Source organism: Oncorhynchus clarkii, chromosome 6 (assembly GCF_045791955.1).
Source record: "Oncorhynchus clarkii lewisi isolate Uvic-CL-2024 chromosome 6, UVic_Ocla_1.0, whole genome shotgun sequence".
Classification (NCBI taxonomy): Eukaryota; Metazoa; Chordata; class Actinopteri; order Salmoniformes; family Salmonidae; genus Oncorhynchus; species Oncorhynchus clarkii.
The window spans coordinates 31,788,403-31,807,507 of NC_092152.1; the positions used below are offsets into that span (position 1 = coordinate 31,788,403).

General features: G+C 42.6%; 1 protein-coding gene across 2 annotated transcripts in view; it reads right to left on the reverse strand.

Annotated features, from left to right (window-relative positions):
* Positions 1 to 19,105, reverse strand: part of LOC139410977 (coronin-1C-A) — a 68,073-nt gene that overhangs the window by 24,664 nt on the left and 24,304 nt on the right. For both annotated transcript variants that reach the window (XM_071156718.1, XM_071156719.1), the window contains one exon: positions 10,866 to 11,065. In XM_071156718.1, the coding sequence (XP_071012819.1) occupies positions 10,866 to 11,065 (200 nt within the window). The remainder of the gene's footprint in view (positions 1 to 10,865; positions 11,066 to 19,105) is intronic.

The window sequence follows — 19,105 nt, forward strand, 5'->3', positions numbered from 1 at the left end:
CAAGCAAGCAGACCAGTTGCATAGCAACAAGTGAAGCTGCACAAAATGTGCTTGAACCTCATAACAAGATTACCTTTTTTTTATGGACAATGAATGACAGAAATAACACTTTTAATACCTAAATCAAAGAGGCGTCAAGCACAAGCGCATCCTTACAAGCAGAATGTGACGCGTGTAAAAGCCCTCCTATAGAGCATGCTTCCCCCAGAGCACCATGGTTATTTTTACTTTTCCACTTCCCGTTGTGACTTTATGGCCTTGAAAGCACAGCTACAGCCCAGTCAGACCCCGGGCTGGTCTCCATGATTTACTGCAGCACAGAGGGGAGGGTACAGCACAGTCAGACTGGACACCACGCTTGGGCCCTCTCTCTGCTCTGACTAAATGGCTGGAAGTCTGCTCCAGCTTTAACACAGTAATGGAGGGGTAAAGCAGAGGACAGCTGGCCAGGCATGAGTGACGGCAGGGTAGGAGCCAAGACCAACATGTGGTTGCCCAGTCCCAGTCAGGTTGGGAGAGAGCCTGCAGGTACACAGAGGGAGTGCGAGAGAGAAAGAAACTGGACATCTATTGCCCATGGTAAGTGTTTGTCATAGAGATCAAGAGGAACGACTCCTGGACCCACCATTCTTACAAAGCCCACTAACAAAAATGTTTATAGCAGTGGTCACGAACCGGTCGATTGCGACTGGTTGATCTTTAAGGCATGCCTAGTTGATCACCTACCGCTTTTGGCGGTACCGCTGCTAGGTGCACTTGATTCAGAAGTCCTGTGCACCGGGTAGGCAAACAAACTGTTCCCATTTTGAACCATATTTCTTATGGCTTTGGGGCAGTATTGAGTAGCTTGGATGAATAAGGTGCCCAGAGTAAACTGCCTGCTACTCAGGCCCAGAAGCTAAGATATGCATATTATTAGTAGATTTGGATAGAAAACACAAGTTTCTAAAACTGTTTGAATTATGTCTATGAGTATAACAGAACTCATATGGCAGGCAAAAACCTGAGAAAGAATCCAACCAGGAAGTGGGAAATCTGAGGTTTGTCGTTAACTCTTTGCCTATCCAAGACAGTGTAAATTTGGTCCCATTGCACTTCCTACGGCTTCCACTAGATGTCAACAGTCTTCAGAGGCTTCTACTGTGAAGGAGGAGAGAATGAGAGCTGAATTAGTAAGAGGTCTGGTAGAGTGCCATGAGCTCATTCAGGAGTGCTCCCGTGAGAGGTAGCTGCGTTACATTGCATTTCTAAAGACAAAATAAATCTCCGGTTGAAACATTGAAGATTTGTTAAAAACATCCTAAAGATTGATTCTATACATCATTTGACATGTTTCTACGAACTGTAATGGAATTTGACTTTGTCTGGCCTGCGCGTCGTGAATTTGGATTTGTGAACTAAAGGCGCGAACAAAAAGGAGGTATTTGGACATAAATTGACTTTATTGAACAAAAACATTTATTGAGGAACTGGGATTCCTGGGAGTGCATTCTGATGAAGATCAAAGTTCTGTGAATATTTATAATGATATTTCTGACTTCTGTTGACTCCACAACATGGCGGATATCTGTATGGCTTGTTTTGGTCTCTGAGCACTGTACTCAGATTATAGCATGGTGTGCTTTTTTGGTAAAGCTTTTTTGAAATCTGACACAGCAGTTGCATTAAGGAGAAGTTTATCTAAAGTTCCATGCATAACTCTTGTATCTTTTATGAATGTTTATTATGAGTATTTCTGTAAATTCATGTGGCTCTCTGCAAAATCACTTTGTTTTGAAACAGATTTTTGGATATAAATATTAACTTTATCGAACAAAACATACATGTATTGTGTAACATGAAGACCTATGAGTGTCATCTGATGAAGATCAAAGGTTAGTGATTCATTTTATCTCGATTTCTGATTTCTGTGACTCCTCTCTTTGGCTGGAAAAATGGCTGTGTTTTTCTGTGACTAGGTACTGACCTAACATAAATCAGATGGTGTGCTTTTGTTGTAAAGCCTTTTTGAAATCGGACACTGGTGGGATTAACAAAAAGTATATTTAAAATGGTGTATAATACTTGTATGTTTGAGGAATTTTAAATATGAGATTTGTTTGAATTTGGCGCCCTGCACTTTCACTGGCTGTTGTCATATCGATCCCGTTAACAGAATCTCAGCCTTAAGAAGTTAAATTTGTCTGAAAAGACCAACTCTGCCTACACGGTGGACCGGGAGATGTGGCTAAATCGAGAGCGCCCTACTGCACTGGCCAATTGGATAGCTCAAATCCCCGAGCATACCTACAGTTTCCACGACCCTGGCCACAGCAAATTTAGATTCTGGCCTTTAAACCCATGACCAGAGAAGCTAAGAGCTGTTTTTACGAGTGAGTTCATGTCCATGTTATATTCAGCATGATCACTGTTTTTATTCAACACTATAAAATATAACACGCTTCTCTACTTGCAATGAATGAGTAGCCAAGTGTATCGATAGCCCTGTGTTTTTAATATTAGCAGCTTGTTCTGCATATTTTAAGATCGAGGAGTATTTGGTCAAAGTATCTGGTCAAAGGAACAATGTGAAATTGTGCCCGAGGCAGATGCTACTTGAGTTCCACCATCAGGTGGAAGACTGTGTCCCCTCGCTCTGGTCTGTCTCACCGGAGGAAAGGAGAGAGCATGGACCGAGAGAGACAGACCCTTCTGCTGCTCTCACCCGCTCTCCACTGAGACAAATACCATATTCAAAACAACTGGGAACTCTGAAATCTCCGACTTCCCATTTCAGTGCGTTAAAAACATTTATTTTTGAACTCCCAGTTTTTAACTGTCATCCAATTCAGAAAGTCTTACAAATAATAAAAATTTGCAACAAGCAAGCATAGTCCTAAACCTTCGATTAGAAAACCAATGACGCTAATAGTGTCCCTGATATCCAACAGAACATGGCAATGAGACACCACTTGATTCAAGAATCTCTCATCTAGGCCCCCCCTTACCTCTCCAGACTATCCCTGAAATCACAGAGAACTGGCAATGCTAGCAGCCAATTGAAAGGCAGGGAGGAAATGGTCCTGGAAGGCCGTCAGGCGGGGAGCAGTGAATGGCCATATATGGTTAAATCTGCAGTCAGCAGGACAGCGGCAGCAGTGGTGACAGCAGTAGCAGAATATGGATCCTGGAATAAAGATTGAGCAGCAGACCCTTATAATACCACCCTTTGCATGTGTAAGACTTAGGGTGTGTGTGTGTGTGTGTAGGTGTGTGTAGGTGTGTGTGTGTGTGTGTGTGTGTGTGTGTGTGTGTGTGTGTGTGTGTGTGTGTGTGTGTGTGTGTGTGAAAAAGTACTTATTTGTGTGAGCACAGTCCACACACCCAGGGATTTCTGATGCTAAAAGATTGAGGATTGGTCCAAACAGAACATGGTCAAATATGAGTGTTTGAACCACTGGTTTAGAACATGAGCCCATATTGTAGTTTTAGCCCAAAAGATCACCAGAATGGACAGATTAAACCTATTGCCTCAATACGTCTGAATAACTGTCTTTTAACACAAGTACACAAAATAGCCAGTCACCAAAAAGAATTCAACAAGTTCCTGCTTGACTGAATCAAAATGAGGGATTCCAAGGCTTGGGAATATAAATCAGAACTTGTGGTTCATTGAGATATATCCCCTCTCCTCCAGAGTAGGGCCCGGCAGATTGAGAGGAATAAGCAGGAATGTCTCGCTGCACAGTTCCTACAGCATTCAGTCGCCCACTGCTTCCTCCACATGGAAATGAGGGAATAAATGACAGAGCGTCAGGCGCAGAGGCAGAAAGGAGGAGATTGAAAGCATGAGGGTTGAAGACCACATGCGTTTAGTCAGACACGTCCCCCATCTGTCCTGACAGGAGACAATGCAGCCAAAGAGGCAGGCAGCAACAAGGAGGTGCTAAGTCAACCTGGCCTGCCACAAGATCCCCCTCCTACACACAGAACCACAAGACAGAAACAGACGGCAGACCCAGCCCATCCCGGCGCTAGACTGACCAATAGCACAGGCCCCAGCCCAAGTCACAGGCCAAACCCCATCACCGTCGGGCCTCACACACAGCCTCGCTCCACAAGCTCAAGCACAGGCCAACGTGTCCGAGCACACTCACACTTAGGACAATAGGCAAAGTGCCAGGAAAGTACTGGGTGTGAATCTAAAAGCCCATTAATCAAAGCTCAAACCTAAAGTTAATTGGAGGGTTGCTGTGGTTCTTCTGACTTACCACCAACAATACTGGATGTGGATGTAGAACATATGAAGAGCCACAAAGTGCATTTCAGAAGGGTCATACTCTGGGGGTTGGATTTCCCGGCCGAATGGGCCTGGCTGGGAGTAGGCCTGGGACAAAGGCCCAGAGCAGCTGGCTGCCCACACAGACTGGGAACAGCACAGCATGGGAAGATGGGCCAGCCAGCCAGATGCACTGTCACATGGGCTAGTGTGAGTACGTGTGTGTGACCCAGCAAAAGAGCAGAGAAGGCAGTGTGTGTCGGACAGATATACGTAGACAAATTGATCTGAACCCTGCTATGAGGCTGAGAAGTTACAGGCTACCTCTGAACATCATGGTGTGTAGGGGTTTTGTCCCAGTCAAAAAGCCATTTACAACCCTGAAACTGCAGTGTTTATATTAATGCAGTCTAACTTCTCTGTTGGCAGAGTAACATTTTCCACACTGCCATAGAGATGCGTGTTCTCTAAGCTTATATGGTGATAGAGAAAGCAGCCAAATGGACCCGTCCTAAAAGATTACTGTCCCGTTTCATTTTGACATGTTGTGGAAACAAAAGCCACAAGCCAAATATTTAAAAACACAAAATGGCAATTTGAAACAATATTAACTCTTCTTACTTAGAGTTTCAGCGCATGGCCTGTTGATAGGACATTAAAAGAAAATCTCCCACAAGATTCCAAGGAGATTAGTCCATGCAGCTGTAACAGTGTTACTTCCGTCCCGCTCCTCGCCCCAACTGGGGCGTTTGAATAGTAACCGAGAGATTGGAAGATCGAATCCCCGAGCTGACAAGGTGAAAATCTGTCGTTCTGCCCCTGAACAAAGCAGTTAACCCACTGTTCCTAGGCCGTCACTGGAAATAAGAATAAGTTCTTAACCTCACTAGGGTTAAGAAATACTCATTATAAAAATTACTCATTATAAAAATTCAGAAAAAATAAAAGTATTTTACATAGGTTTAAATATTAACTTCTTGTGAATCCAACCACGGTGTCAGATTTCAAAAATGCTTTACGGCAAAGAATACCTTAAGATTATTTGAGAACATCGCCCAGGAGACAAATCATTACAAACCGTAACCAGCCAAGTAGAAGAGTTACACAAGTCAGAAATAGAGATAAAATGAATCACTTACCTTTGATGATCTTCATATGGTTGCACTCAGAAAACATTGATTTACTCAATAAATGTTCCTTTTGTTTGATAAAGTCTCTTTATAGCCAAAAACCTCCGTTTTCTTCAGTAATCCACAGGCTCAAACAGTCACAACAGGCAGATAAAAAAATCCGAATTGTATCCGTAAAGTTCATAGAAACATGTCAAACGATGTTTAATTCAATCCTCAGGTGGTTTTTAGCCTAAATAAATCAATAATATTTTAACTGGACAATAACGTTGTCAATATAAAAGGTAAACGAGAAAGGTACGCTCGGTCGTGCGCATGAAAAAGCTCTGACACTGCAGGGTCCACTCATTCAGACTGCTCTTACTCCCTCATTTTTCAGAATACAAGCCTGAAACAATTTCTAAAGACTTGACATCTAGTGGAAGCCATAGGAACTGCAATTTGAGTCCTAAGTCAATGGATACTGTAATGGCATTGAATAGAAAACTAAAAAAAAACAGTTCTGTTATACTCAGACATTATTTTAACAGTTTTTGCAACTTTAGAGTGTTTATCCAAATCATACCAATTATATGCATTTCCCATCTTCTGGGCCTGAGTAGCAGGCAGTTTAATTTGGGCAGGCATTTCATCCAAAACTCCAAATGCTTCCCCCTACCCTAGAGAAGTTAATTAACCGACTTGCCTAGTTAACTAAAGGTCAAAAAAAAAAATATATATATATATATATATATACACACACACACACACACACACACACACACACACACACCTGGGCTCGAACCAGGGACCCTCAACACAAACTGCTTCCCACAAAGCATCGTTACCTAATCGCTGCACAAAAGGGAAACAACTACTTCAAGGTCTAAGAGCGAGTGACGTCACCAATTAAAACAATACTAGCACGCACCGCTAACTAGCTAGCCATTTCACACCAGTTACACTGCCAGACAGTATCTAGGCAGATCTGAAAACGAGTTATCTTTTTACCCATAGCCTGAGGAAATTACCCTTTAATCTGCGCATAAAGCCATCACGCTCCCTGTCCACTTTTAATCCACCAGTCAAAGCAGACGATGTTCTGCCAACACACCCTTACTGTACAAAGTCAGACAAACCCACAGCAGAATCATCTGTCAGAAGTCAGAGAATCAGAAGCTGATCTGGGACCTGGGAGTGGGACAGGCAGGCGGAAGCTGGATTGTAAAGCTGTGTCAAAGCCAGAGTCAGATGACAAGGCCCACTGCCCTGCTCACAGACCTGTCAACATCAGACAGACACAAAAAAATCACTTACTGTATGTCACACAGGGTATATCAAGCCCTGGCTGGCTGACACTGGGGCACTGCTGGACCAGAAAAACAGTAACACCACCAAGCAGTGTGTTTGTGCGCATGTTTATGTGGGTGTGCGCATATGTTTATTAGAGGTCGACCGATTAATCGGAATAGACGATTAATTAGGGCCGATTTCAAGTTTTCATAACAATTGGAAATCTGTATTTTTGGACACCGATTTATTTAATCTTTATTTAACTAGGTAAGTCAGTTAAGAACATTCTTATTTTCAATGGCGGCCTAGGAACAGTTGGTTAATTAACTGCCTCGTTCAGGGGCAGAACGACAGATTTTCACCTTGTTAGCTCGGGGGATTCAATCTTGCAACCTTACAGTTAACTAGTCCAACGCTCTAACCACCTGCCTCATTGCACTCCACGCAGAGACTGCCTGTTAAGCGAATGCAGTAGAAGCCAAGGTAAGTTGCTAGCTAGCATTAAACTTCTTATAAAAAACAATCAATCATAATCACTAGTTAACTACACATGGTTGATGATATTACTAGTTAACCTAGTGTGTCCTGCGTTGCATATAATCGATGCGGTGCGTATTGTTGCTCCAATGTGTACCTAACCATAAACATCAATGCCTTTCTTAAAATCAATACACAGAAGTATATATTTTTAAACTTGCATATTTAACTAAAAGAAATCCAGGTTAGCAGGCAATATTAACCAGGTGAAATTGTGTCACTTCTCTTGCGTTCATTGCACGCAGAGTCAGGGTATATGCAACAGTTTGGATGCCTAATTTGCCAGAATTTTACATAATTATGACATAACATTGAAGGTTGTGCAATGTAACAGGAATATTTAGACTTATGGATGCCATCCGTTAGATTAAATATGGAACTGTTCCGTATTTCACTGAAAGAATAAACGTCTTGTTTTCGAGATAATAGTTTCCGGATTCTACCATATTAATGACCCAAGGCTCGTATTTCTGAGTGTTATTATGTTATAATTAAGTCTATGATTTGATAGAGCAGTCTGACTGAGCAATGGTAGGCAGCAGCATGCTCGTAAGCATTCATTCAAACAGCATTTTTGTGCGTTTTGCCAGCAGCTCTTCACAAGCACAGCGCTGTTTGTGACTTCAAGCCTATCAACTCCCGAGATTAGGCTAGTGTAACCGATGTGAAATGGCTAGCTAGTTAGCGGTGTGCGCGCTAATAGCGTTTCAAACGTCACTCGCTCAGACTTGCAGTGGTTGTTCCCCTTGCTCTGCAAGGGCCGCGGCTTTTGTGGAGCGATGGGTAAAGCTGCTTCGATGGTGGCTGATGTCGTTGTGTTCCTGGTTCGAGGGATGGAAGCTATACTGTTACACTGGCAATACTAAAGTGCCTATAAGAACATCCAATAGTCAAAGGTTAATGAAATTCAAATGGTAGAGAGAAATAGTCCTATAATTCCTATAATAACTACAACCTAAAACTTCTTACCTGGGAATATTGAAGACTCATGTTAAAAGGAACCACTAGCTTTCATATGTTCTCATGTTCTGAGCAAGGAACTGAAACGTTAGCTTTCTTACATAGCACATATTGCACTTTTACTTTTCTGCAACACTTTGTTTTTGCATTATTTAAACCAAATTGAACATGTTTCATTATTTATTTGAGGCTAAATTGATTTTATTGATGTATTAAAATAAGTGTTCATTCAGTATTATTTTATTATTATAAAAAATAATAATAAAAACTGCTTTTTTTGGTCCTCCAATAATCGGTATCGGCGTTGAAAAATCATAATCGGTCGACCTCTAATGTTTATGTGGGTGGGCGTATGTCTGGTGCAACCAGACTACTGAACACTAATGACAACGTAATAATACCTAATGGGGTTACAGAGGGACATTCCAGAACAAAGTCCCCCCCCTACCCCCGTTGGGTTCAACGAGTGTCTGACCCAAGTGGTCTGAGCTCTTCAAGGACCCTTATATGGAGGTGAGCAGAACAGGGAGGTTCCGTCCCCAGAGGTCTTTGGTTCAGTTTGTGCTGTACACAACACTATGATAAATGAGAGAGCCAGCCAGCCTATGTGAGGTTTCCTAACCCTCAACTCAGGGAGAGCTGACAATCATCCCAGTGGTGCAGACATTGTTCTCCCTGTAACGAAATCTGAAATGCCAACGTTTATTTACTGTACGCAAAACAGACATTTTCAATGGAAAACCACCTTGCTGCTACAAAAGGGCAAAGCTGAAAGCAAAAGCTTGTCTGGGTGGCCTTTGCTGTCCATGTGGAGTACCCTAGCTTCCAAAGGCACTGTAACACTTCTCGCTCTGTCCTCCCATGTTCGCATTCATATTGTGTCCATGTCTCAGACGTCATCTCTTCCTCATCCTGCTTGTATCAAATATCTGACCCCAGTTTGGATGCTTTCCTCTGAAAATACCCTAACACCCCTTAAGTAATATGATCCTCTTACTTCATTGACACTTTAACACGTGTCATCCCGTCACTGAGGACGTAGGAGAAGGCCTACAGGCACAACGAACAAAAAGTTGAATGATAGCTGCTACAGCATTCTACGGTACTGTTTTGTCCCACCCTGAGGGAAGACGATAAATGACATATTTGAGAATGAACTGTGAATCTTTTAAGACGGGGTCATTTAGAGTCCTGTCATTAAAGCTGAACTGCCTCTGGGCTGACATGGGCTTCTTTCTGTTCAAAATGTAGAAGAGTTGAAAAGAAAACGAGTTACTATTAAGAAAATGAGTTGATACAATGACAGCATTAATAGACCCCTTTCCAGAACACGACACACTTACGTCACACACGACTCTAGGCTGCAGTAAGAAAGCTATCTGCGCCCATCCAACAGCCTAGATTTACGTTATTACCTCTAAACAAAATCACTTCTTGGGGTCTCATGCGCTCACAATGAAGTTCTGATTCTTGCTTGTGATCGTTGCAAAATAAATGATGGCTGCAGCAGTTGTTAGCGAGAAAGCTAATGCTCACTGACATAGGCTGTAGCAAAAGCTAGCCAAAGAGCCATTTTACCGGTTTAAGTGTATTTGTATTTATTTATTTATTTAAATAGGCAAGTCAGTCAAGAAATAAATTCTTATTTCAATGATGGCCTAGGAACAGTGGGTTAACTGCCCTGTACAGGGGCAGAACGACAGATTTTTACCTTGGCAGCTCGGGGATTCGAACTTGCAACTTTTCTGTTACTAGACCAACACTCTAACCACTAGGCAACCTACAGCCCCACAAGTATAATGCAGTTGGTTGACGATGACAAACATTATATTAAGCAGGACATTCATACGAGCCTTAAAATCCAATTATAATCCAAAAGTAGTTGGAAACGCACTCATAAGCAACATGTACAGAGGCTGTTTTTTGCTGGCGTTCTACAAGAACTCCCCTGTGTTCTGCCACCAACTTGCACGCATCCACCTCGTGCGGCAATGTTTGCAAACACAGAAAGTGCTCTATAGGATCTTCCCCAGAATAGAGTTTTGTACCAAAGTGTCAGTCTCTCACATCTGGGCCAGTCAGTCTGCAGTCTATCTCCCCTGACCACCACAAGTAGGTACTGCTGCCTGCACTGCTAAGCAACCCAGCCTGTCAAAAACCATCTTCATCTCACCCACTCACACAGGCCACCAGAGACTACAGTCATGCAGCTCGAAATCCCCCCCCGTCTTGTCTGTCCTCAACCACAGCCCGAAACATGCCTCCGAGATGCTGTTACTTCATCCTCATGAATGATTAAGGAAAATATGAACGCACACAAAAAGTTGTGTTTTTAAACTGCAATGTTAGAATTTGTAGGTGGCCAAAGTGTGATTTCCCCTGGGTGTGTGTGAGTATGTCAGCAGTAAATTGTGCTGTGTGTGACAGGCCTGGTTGTTCCCTACAGAAAGGGCGTGTTGAATACCCAGGGGGCGTTGAAAGCCTGGCCCAGGCCAAAGTGTGTAGGATGGAGCAGGGTTGAAGTATGTTTCAAAGCCACAGACAGTGAGGATCAGTCAAACTAGGCCATAGACCAAATCTGTTCAGGCAGAAAGTGCACATGCCCATATGAATGTAGAAACCCTCTGTCGCTTGACACAGGTTTCCTTGTGAAACCCACTGACAGATCCACACAATGCAGTGTTTATAGTCAATAACCCCAGACTCACCTTGTGAAGAGGGAGGACCAGGAAGGCCCCGCCTCCGCTGGCCTCTATGATGATAGCGACAAACTTGGGGTTGACGGCGCAGAACGAGCTGTCCCATGTGACCCTCGACACTCTGATGTCGTCGTAGCACTGGTCATTCTTCAGCGCCTGGCCGAAGACATGACGGAATTTGCTCGCTCGTACAACTCGCCTGAACATATCTGGGCAGTGGAAGGAAGGGGGGGGGGGGGGTGTCAAGGATATAAAAGACAAAGCCAAGCAAATGATTTTAGGATAAGAATCTAGGCCTATAAAATCTAAATCACATGAAATTGAAATTCTCTCCCCTGGTTACTTTGAGCCCTGTACCCATTCCCCTCCCAGATGAGGCTCAGCCTCGTATGCATCCCAAACTGCACCCTAATCTCTAGGGATGGCAATTGCTAGGGACCTCCAGATACAATCACAATACAATGTATTGCGATTCTATACTGTAATTTTATTAAGATTCCATATTCCAAACATACTGCTCATCATATACTGCAGAGGGACAAAGGGGAACAAAGTTTTGATCAGGCATTGAAAATAAAAGTGCTGAAAAATTGACTCCCTATTTAAAAAGAAGTTGGAGAACAAGCTATGAAGGAAAACTACTGGAGTTTTGGTGCAGGTACAGCCAACTAGCGCAAAAATAATTTATATGTCAAAACGATAGATACGATATGTAGTCAAAAAATATTCCGATATGTAACCGTATTGATCCCACCCCCATCATTACTACTCTCTATGGGCCCTGGTCAAAAGTAGTGCACTATATAGAGAATAGGGTGCAATTTGGGATGCAAACTAATGTAAGGTTCTCCAGCAGCATTACAGTACAGACAGAGGAACCATGTGGCAGATCAGACTAACACTCCTTCCCCATTCCTCTGTCATACGACCAGGCTGACATTCAGCAGACACGAGCCAGCGTGGGAAATTATTTAGAGTTGAGCAATGAGCATAACTGTATCATTCCTTTGATCCACCACCAGAAATACAAGAACTACGCCTACATTGGCTGTTGTGTACTTCCTCATACACTGGCAACGAGGAACCAGATAATTAGGGTCAACTTGCAGAACGCTGAGAGTAGGGCTGGGCGTTAAATCTGTAAACTTTAACCACACAGGTTAAAGTGTAATCACAGTCTAATAAAATCAAGAGATAAGTCTTGGTTTGACAGGGATTAAAGGGCATCTTCAACCTCTCAGATACAGTGTCTTGAAAAAAAGTGTTGGCCCCCTTTCTGATTCTCTATTTTTGATTCTGAATGTTAACATATCTTTAACCAAGCCTAATATTAGATAAAGGGAATGAGTTTACAAATAACATTTATTTTATTTCATTAACAAAGTTAACCAACACCCAATATCCCTGTGTGAAAAAGTAATTGCCCCCTCACACTAGGGCTGGGCGATATACTGTATTTTACTATACACCGGTATTTATGCACGGACTGGTTTGGGTTTTTACCTTGCCTTCTATAACGTTATTTGAATGTTCGGTTTGTTAAATGTGATACGCTGTGTGTAACATCCATTTTTAGAGTTTACTCAGTCATCCATCTCCGCTCTCTTTCCACAGACCTAGTCCCACCCCTTCACTCAAGAAGCACATATGTTGTTGCTTGACCACGATACACTTCAGTCTGCATGGTCAATACAGCACATGCAACAATGTTGATGACAACGATATTGTTTCTACTTTGATGTTAATTACCAATATTAGTTTGGGTTTCTTACATTTGCAAACAGCTAGTTAGTATTTTCTTAGCAAGTAAAGCTAAATTGTGTTAGCCACTAATGCTAATCACTAGTTAGCTGGCTAGCTACACTAGCTAATAAAAGTACTGAGTCAGAGCAAACGTAGCTAGCTAATACCAGTACTGGTGTAGGATTAAATCAGCATGTTGTTTGTGCAACAGTATCTCCTAAAATCATAGAGGAATAGACAAAGCATGAATGTTGGCTATATGAATAAAGATTTAATGTAGCCAAAGATTATAGGGTCCCCTAGGACACTGTTAACGAACCTCCAGACGAGCTTCAATGCTATACGACTCCCCTTCCGTGGCCTCCAAATGCTCTTAAATGCAAGTAAAACTAAATGCATGCTCTTCAACCGATCGCTGCCCGCACCTGCCCGCCAGTCCAGCATCACTACGCTGGATGGTTCTGACTTAGAATATGTGGACAACTACAAATACCTAAGTGTCTGGTTAGACTGTAAACTCTCCTTCCAGACTCACATTAAGCATCTCCAATCCAAAATTAAATCTAGAATCCGCTTCAGACTTCTCAACAAAGCATCCTTCACTTATGCTGCCAAACATACCCTCGTAAAACTGACCATCCTACCGATCCTCAATTTCGGCCATGTCATTTACAAAATAGCCTCCAACACTCTACTCAACAAACTGGATGCAGTCTATTACAGTGCCATCCATTTTGTCACCAAAGCCCTATATACTACCCACCACTGCGACCTGTACGCTCTCGTTGGCTGGCCCTTGCTTCATACTCGTCGCCAAACCCACTGGCTCCAGGTCATCTACAAGTCTCCGCTAGGTAAAGCCCCGCCTTATCTCAGCTCACTGGTCACCATAGCAGCACGCGCTCCAGCAGCCCCCAAAGCCAATACTTCATTTGGCCGCCTTTCCTTCCAGTTCTCTGCTGCCAATGACTGGAACGAACTGCAAAAATCACTCACTACAGTGAGTAGCTTTAAGCACCAGCTGTCAGAGCAGCTCACAGATCACTGCACATAGCCCATCTGTAAATAGCGCATCCAACTACCTCATCCCCATACTGTATTTATTTATCTCTACTTGCACATTCATCTTCTGCACACCATGGCCTATTTATTGCCTTACCTCCCTAATCTTACCTCATTTGCACACACTATATATATATATATAGACTTTTTCTACTGTATTATTGACTGTTTGTTTATTTGTAACTATGTTGTTGTATGTGTCGAACTGCTTTACTTTATCTTGGCCAGGTCGCAGTTGTAAATGAGAACTTGCTCTCAACTAGCCTACCTGGTTAAATAAAGGATAATTTAAAAAAAATTAAAACCTGATCACTTTGGATCCTATTCTGTCACAATAACTCATCCATGGCATTTTCATTCGTTGTCATGTCAAACACTGTATTCAAAGTGCCCACTATTATTTATATTCTAAATATAGCATTATAATAAACATTCTCTTTCCATGATTCCAAAAGCTCACCCAAGTGTTTTGATCGAAATCACAATTGCAACATTCGGTTAAAAGGCATAGTATTTTTGCCCAAATCGTGGCAGTGTGGAAATTATCTCAAATGAGCGAAGGGAATGTAGAAATGAATGGAAACGCAGGAAATTATTTTAGGTTGAAGTTGAATTGAACAGTATAAAACAATCCGAATGGATAAAGACCCATTGAAAGAAATGTAGAATAGGGTCACGCACTACTCAAAGAAAATGTAGACCTTTTATTAATCAAAAACATAAAACAAACATCAAATACCGTGATAAATTTGAAAAATACCATATGTTATTTTGGTCATATCGCCCGGCCCTACCTTACGCTCAATAACGGGTTGTGCCACCTTTAGCTGCAACAACCAAATGCTTCCTGTAGTTGTTGATCAGTCTCACATTGCTGTGGAGGAATTTTGGCCCACTCTTGCATGCAGAACTGTTCTCACTTAGCGACATGTGGGTTTTCAAGCATGAACTTCTAGTTTCAAGTTCTGCCACAACATCTCAATTGGGATCGGAGTGGAGGAAGTGTGATGGTTTGGGGACACTTTGCTGTCTCAGGATCTGGATGACTTGCCTGAATAAAAGGAACAATTCAGCTCTGTATCAGAGAATTCTACAGGAGAACATCAGGCCGTCGCTGAGTGAAAGCAGTTCTGCATGTAGAGGTGATTTAAATTGATGAATGACGATGGATTAATCTAGTCAGCAACCAGGAGACCAGACCCACACCAAGACCCTCCCCCTTAACAACAGACAAAAGATTGCTTTTTTCCCCCCCACACGGACAACAAGCAGTTTCAACTTCCGTATTAAGCGAGTCACTGGTATTCCCTGCTTTAGTTTTTGCTTGTAAGCAGAAATCAGGAGGATAGAATTATGGTCAGATTTGTTAAATGGAGGGCGAGCTTTGCACGCGTTACTGCATGTGGAGTAAAGGTGGTCTAAAGTAATTTTTTGTTCTGGTTGCACATGTAACATGCTTGTAGAAATTCAATAATGAGTCTTGTTCGTGAATAAACAGTTATTTTTGAACAGATGTTTTCAATGAACGTTGGGAATTGAATCACATCGGTGAAAGAGATTCACATTTGGCTCCCTGATTTACATACAGCTACTAGTGTTTTTGTGGCTCAAAATAACAAATTACCTGCAGATAAATAAAAACAAATCTAAAGACGTGAATCCTCTTTGCAGAAATCAATAGCGGGGAGAGTGCGTCATTCTGCTCCACACTTTTGCAGGCGATCTAATAATTTATCCAAGTAAAAATGTATTTGAATGTGGATTTCACAATCTGATTTAACGGTAGACCACTTTTTGGGCTTTACATTGGAGACTAGCACATTTTCCTTGGTTCTAGATTGATTTTAAGCATTTTGAACGAGGAGCCATTTGGGATCCTAATGAGCCGGCTCTTTTAGGTGAACGAAGGCTCACCAAAGACTAGGAAAGCCCATCACTAAGAAGACATGTAGACACCAGACATTTTAGTCCTCTATGGTGCCAAGTTGTCAGTGTGGTAGAAATTGTGCACAAAACAGCTTTATTCAGGAACAAACCGTGGTGTCCATGTTTAATGGGAAGGAAATACTAATTTAGGGCCACTCCAAGTGTTAAATTAAAGCCACTCTCCCCATACCGGGTCTGATGGCACCATATGGTCCCTTGGCTGAAGGAAGCCAACTCTAGAATGGGGAGGCAATCATTGACTGGTAGTCCACTGTGAACAGCAGAGCTCACCAGGGTCCTGGCTCAGTCAGAGCAGAGCCTGGTTGTTCCCCAGAATGTGTGAGGGACCATGGCTAATTATCACAGTAAACCAAAATCAGTCTCGTTAGAGCGCATAGATGCCAAGTGGGTACATTTGATACCTGTTCCATTACGACGGAAGTACGGTTAAATAAATAACGTTAACAGGGTTCCTCTCCGTCGGCAGTGATTCATCTGCTGCTAACAGACAACACTTTCCAGGTCTACTACACATCATCCACAGATGGATGAGTAGGATGAAACGATGCATGGATAATGAGCGTTTTGTTCCTGCAGTGACAGGACCTCCACCAGCAGAGCAGCCCCAGCTACCCTCCTGCTCATCACAGGCCTCGTCTGTCCAACCCAATGAACCATAGACCCCCCTCATAGTCAGACAAACACCCTGCTGTTCCAGTTTGGTCTCCACACTAGTCTGCCTGACCTGAATGCATAATGACCACGATCTCCATCCCTGGCGAGGAGCAATTCACGCTGGGACATTCTGCTATGCGTTACGGCCCCTGCATCAGGGGTCAATGCAGGGCCATGGCTACAGATATTGGCAGTTGGCAGATATGCTGCGAGCTAGTTGAGGCTGGGACAACTTTGACTGAGACAGCAAGAATGGAGAAGCGTTTTCTCAGTTCAGTAAGGACGTGCTTGACAGGCTGGCTCTGTTTGGCCAAATGAACCAGTTGTCAGTTTTAGCCTAATTTGTGAGTCAGCCATCCCTATAGTTGAGACTTAGTTGAGACTGGACGCCCTGCCAAGTCACAGCAAGGTCTCCAGGCCATGTTTACAAACACTGAGACGCTGCTTAGCAACATCAGTAAAATACCAGCGAAGGAATGTTTAGAACGTAACATTTATGAGAGAAGGTGCAGCCATAGACAAACAGCACAGTGAATTAAACCCTATGTCCAGGAGTAGTATTTGAAGGCAAGCTGCTGTCAGATCAGTTCTGTTTAACAGGTATTATATCACATAGAGCGGAATGCCCAACTTCACGCCATGAATTAGGCCACACACAGATATCACTTTTCTTCAAACAAAAAGACCGGGAACGTTTTGATAAAAAGGCTATTTGACCTCTAAAACTAAGGAAAAAAAGTTGTTTCATGGTATTATGCAAACTTCTCCACATGTAAAAGAAAACATTGAAGGGGCTACATTAGGCTACTGCTCTGAGGACAGAGAGCCGGACTGTCAGTAGATTGATGTGATATTCAGTACCAGTCAAAAGTTTGGACACACCTACTCATTAAAGGGTTTTTATTTATTTTTACCATTTTCTACATTATATAATAGTGAAGACTTAAACTATGAAAAACACATTCGGAATCATGTAGTCACCCAAAAAGCGTTAAGCAAATCAAAATATATTTTATATTTGAGATTTTTCAAACAGCCACCCTTTGCCTTGATGACAGCTTGGCATTCTCTCAACCAGCTTCAAGAGGAATGCTTTTCCAAAAGTCTTGAAGGAGTTCCAACATTCGCAAAGCACTTGTTGGCTGCTTTTCCATCACTCTGGGGTCCAACTCATCTCAAACCATCTCAATTTGGTTGAGGTCGGGGGATTGTGGAGCCCAGGTCATCTGATGCAGCACTCCATCACTCTCCTTTGTCAATACCCCTTACAAAGCCTGGAGGTGTGTTGGGTCATTGTTCTGTTGAAAAACAAAATGATAGTGGTGATAGTGGGACTAAGACCAAACCAGATGGGATGGTGTATCGCTGCAGAATGTTGTGGTAGCCATGCTGGTTAAGTGTGCCTTGAATTCTAAATAAATCAGACAGTGTCACCAGCAAAGCACACCCACACCATAACACCACCATTATTGGTGTCCTTTAGTAGTGGTTTATTTGCAGCAATTCGACCATGAAGGCCTGATTGACAGTCTCCTCTGAACAGTTGAGATGTGTGTTACTTGAACTCTGAAGCATTTATTAACAATTTCTGAGGCTGGTAACTCTGCAGCAGAGGTAACTCTGGGTCTTCCATTCCTGTGGCGGTCCTCATGAGAGCCAGGGTCATCATCGTACTAGATGGTTTTTGCGACTGCACATGAAGAAACCCTCAAAATCGAAATTTTCCGTATTGACTGAACTTCATGTCATAAAGTAATGGACTGTATTTTCTCTTTGCTTATTTCAGCTGTTCTTGCCATAATATGGACTTGGTCTGTTACCAAATAGGGCTGTTCTGTATACCCATCTACATCATCACAACACAACTGATTGGCTCAAACGCATTAAGGAGGAAAGAAATTCCAAAAATGAACATTTAAGGCACACTGGGATTTTACAACTGTGGTATGTCAAATCAAATCAAATTTATTTGTCACATACACATGGTTAGCAGATGTTAATGCGAGTGTAGCGAAATGCTTGTGCTTCTAGTTCCGACAATGCAGTAATAACAAGTAATCTAACTAACAATTCCAAAACTACTGTCTTGTACACAGTGTAAGGGGATAAAGAATATGTACATAAGGATATATGAATGAGTGATGGTACAGAGCAGCATAGGCAAGATACAGTAGATGGTATCGAGTACAGTATGTACAAATGAGATGAGTATGTAAACAAAGTGGCATAGTTTAAAGTGGCTAGTGATACATGTATTACATAAGGATACAGTCGATGATATAGAGTACAGTATATACGTATGCATATGAGATGAATAATGTAGGGTAAGTAACATTATATAAGGTAGCATTGTTTAAAGTGGCTAGTGATATATTTACATCATTTCCCATCAATTCCCATTATTAAAGTGGCTGGAGTTGAGTCAGTGTCAGTGTGTTGGCAGCAGCCACTCAGTGTTAGTGGTGGCTGTTTAACAGTCTGATGGCCTTGAGATAGACTGAAAAACAGCTTCTCTCGGTCCCAGCTTTGATGCACCTGTACTGACCTCGCCTTCTGGATGATAGCGGGGTGAACAGGCAGTGGCTCGGGTGGTTGATGTCCTTGATGATCTTTATGGCCTTCCTGTGACATCGGGTGGTGTAGGTGTCCTGGAGGGCAGGTAGTTTGCCCCCGGTGATGCGTTGTGCAGACCTCACTACCCTCTGGAGAGCCTTACGGTTGAGGGCGGTGCAGTTGCCATACCAGGCGGTGATACAGCCCGCCAGGATGCTCTCGATTGTGCATCTGTAGAAGTTTGTGAGTGCTTTTGGTGACAAGCCGAATTTCTTCAGCCTCCTGAGGTT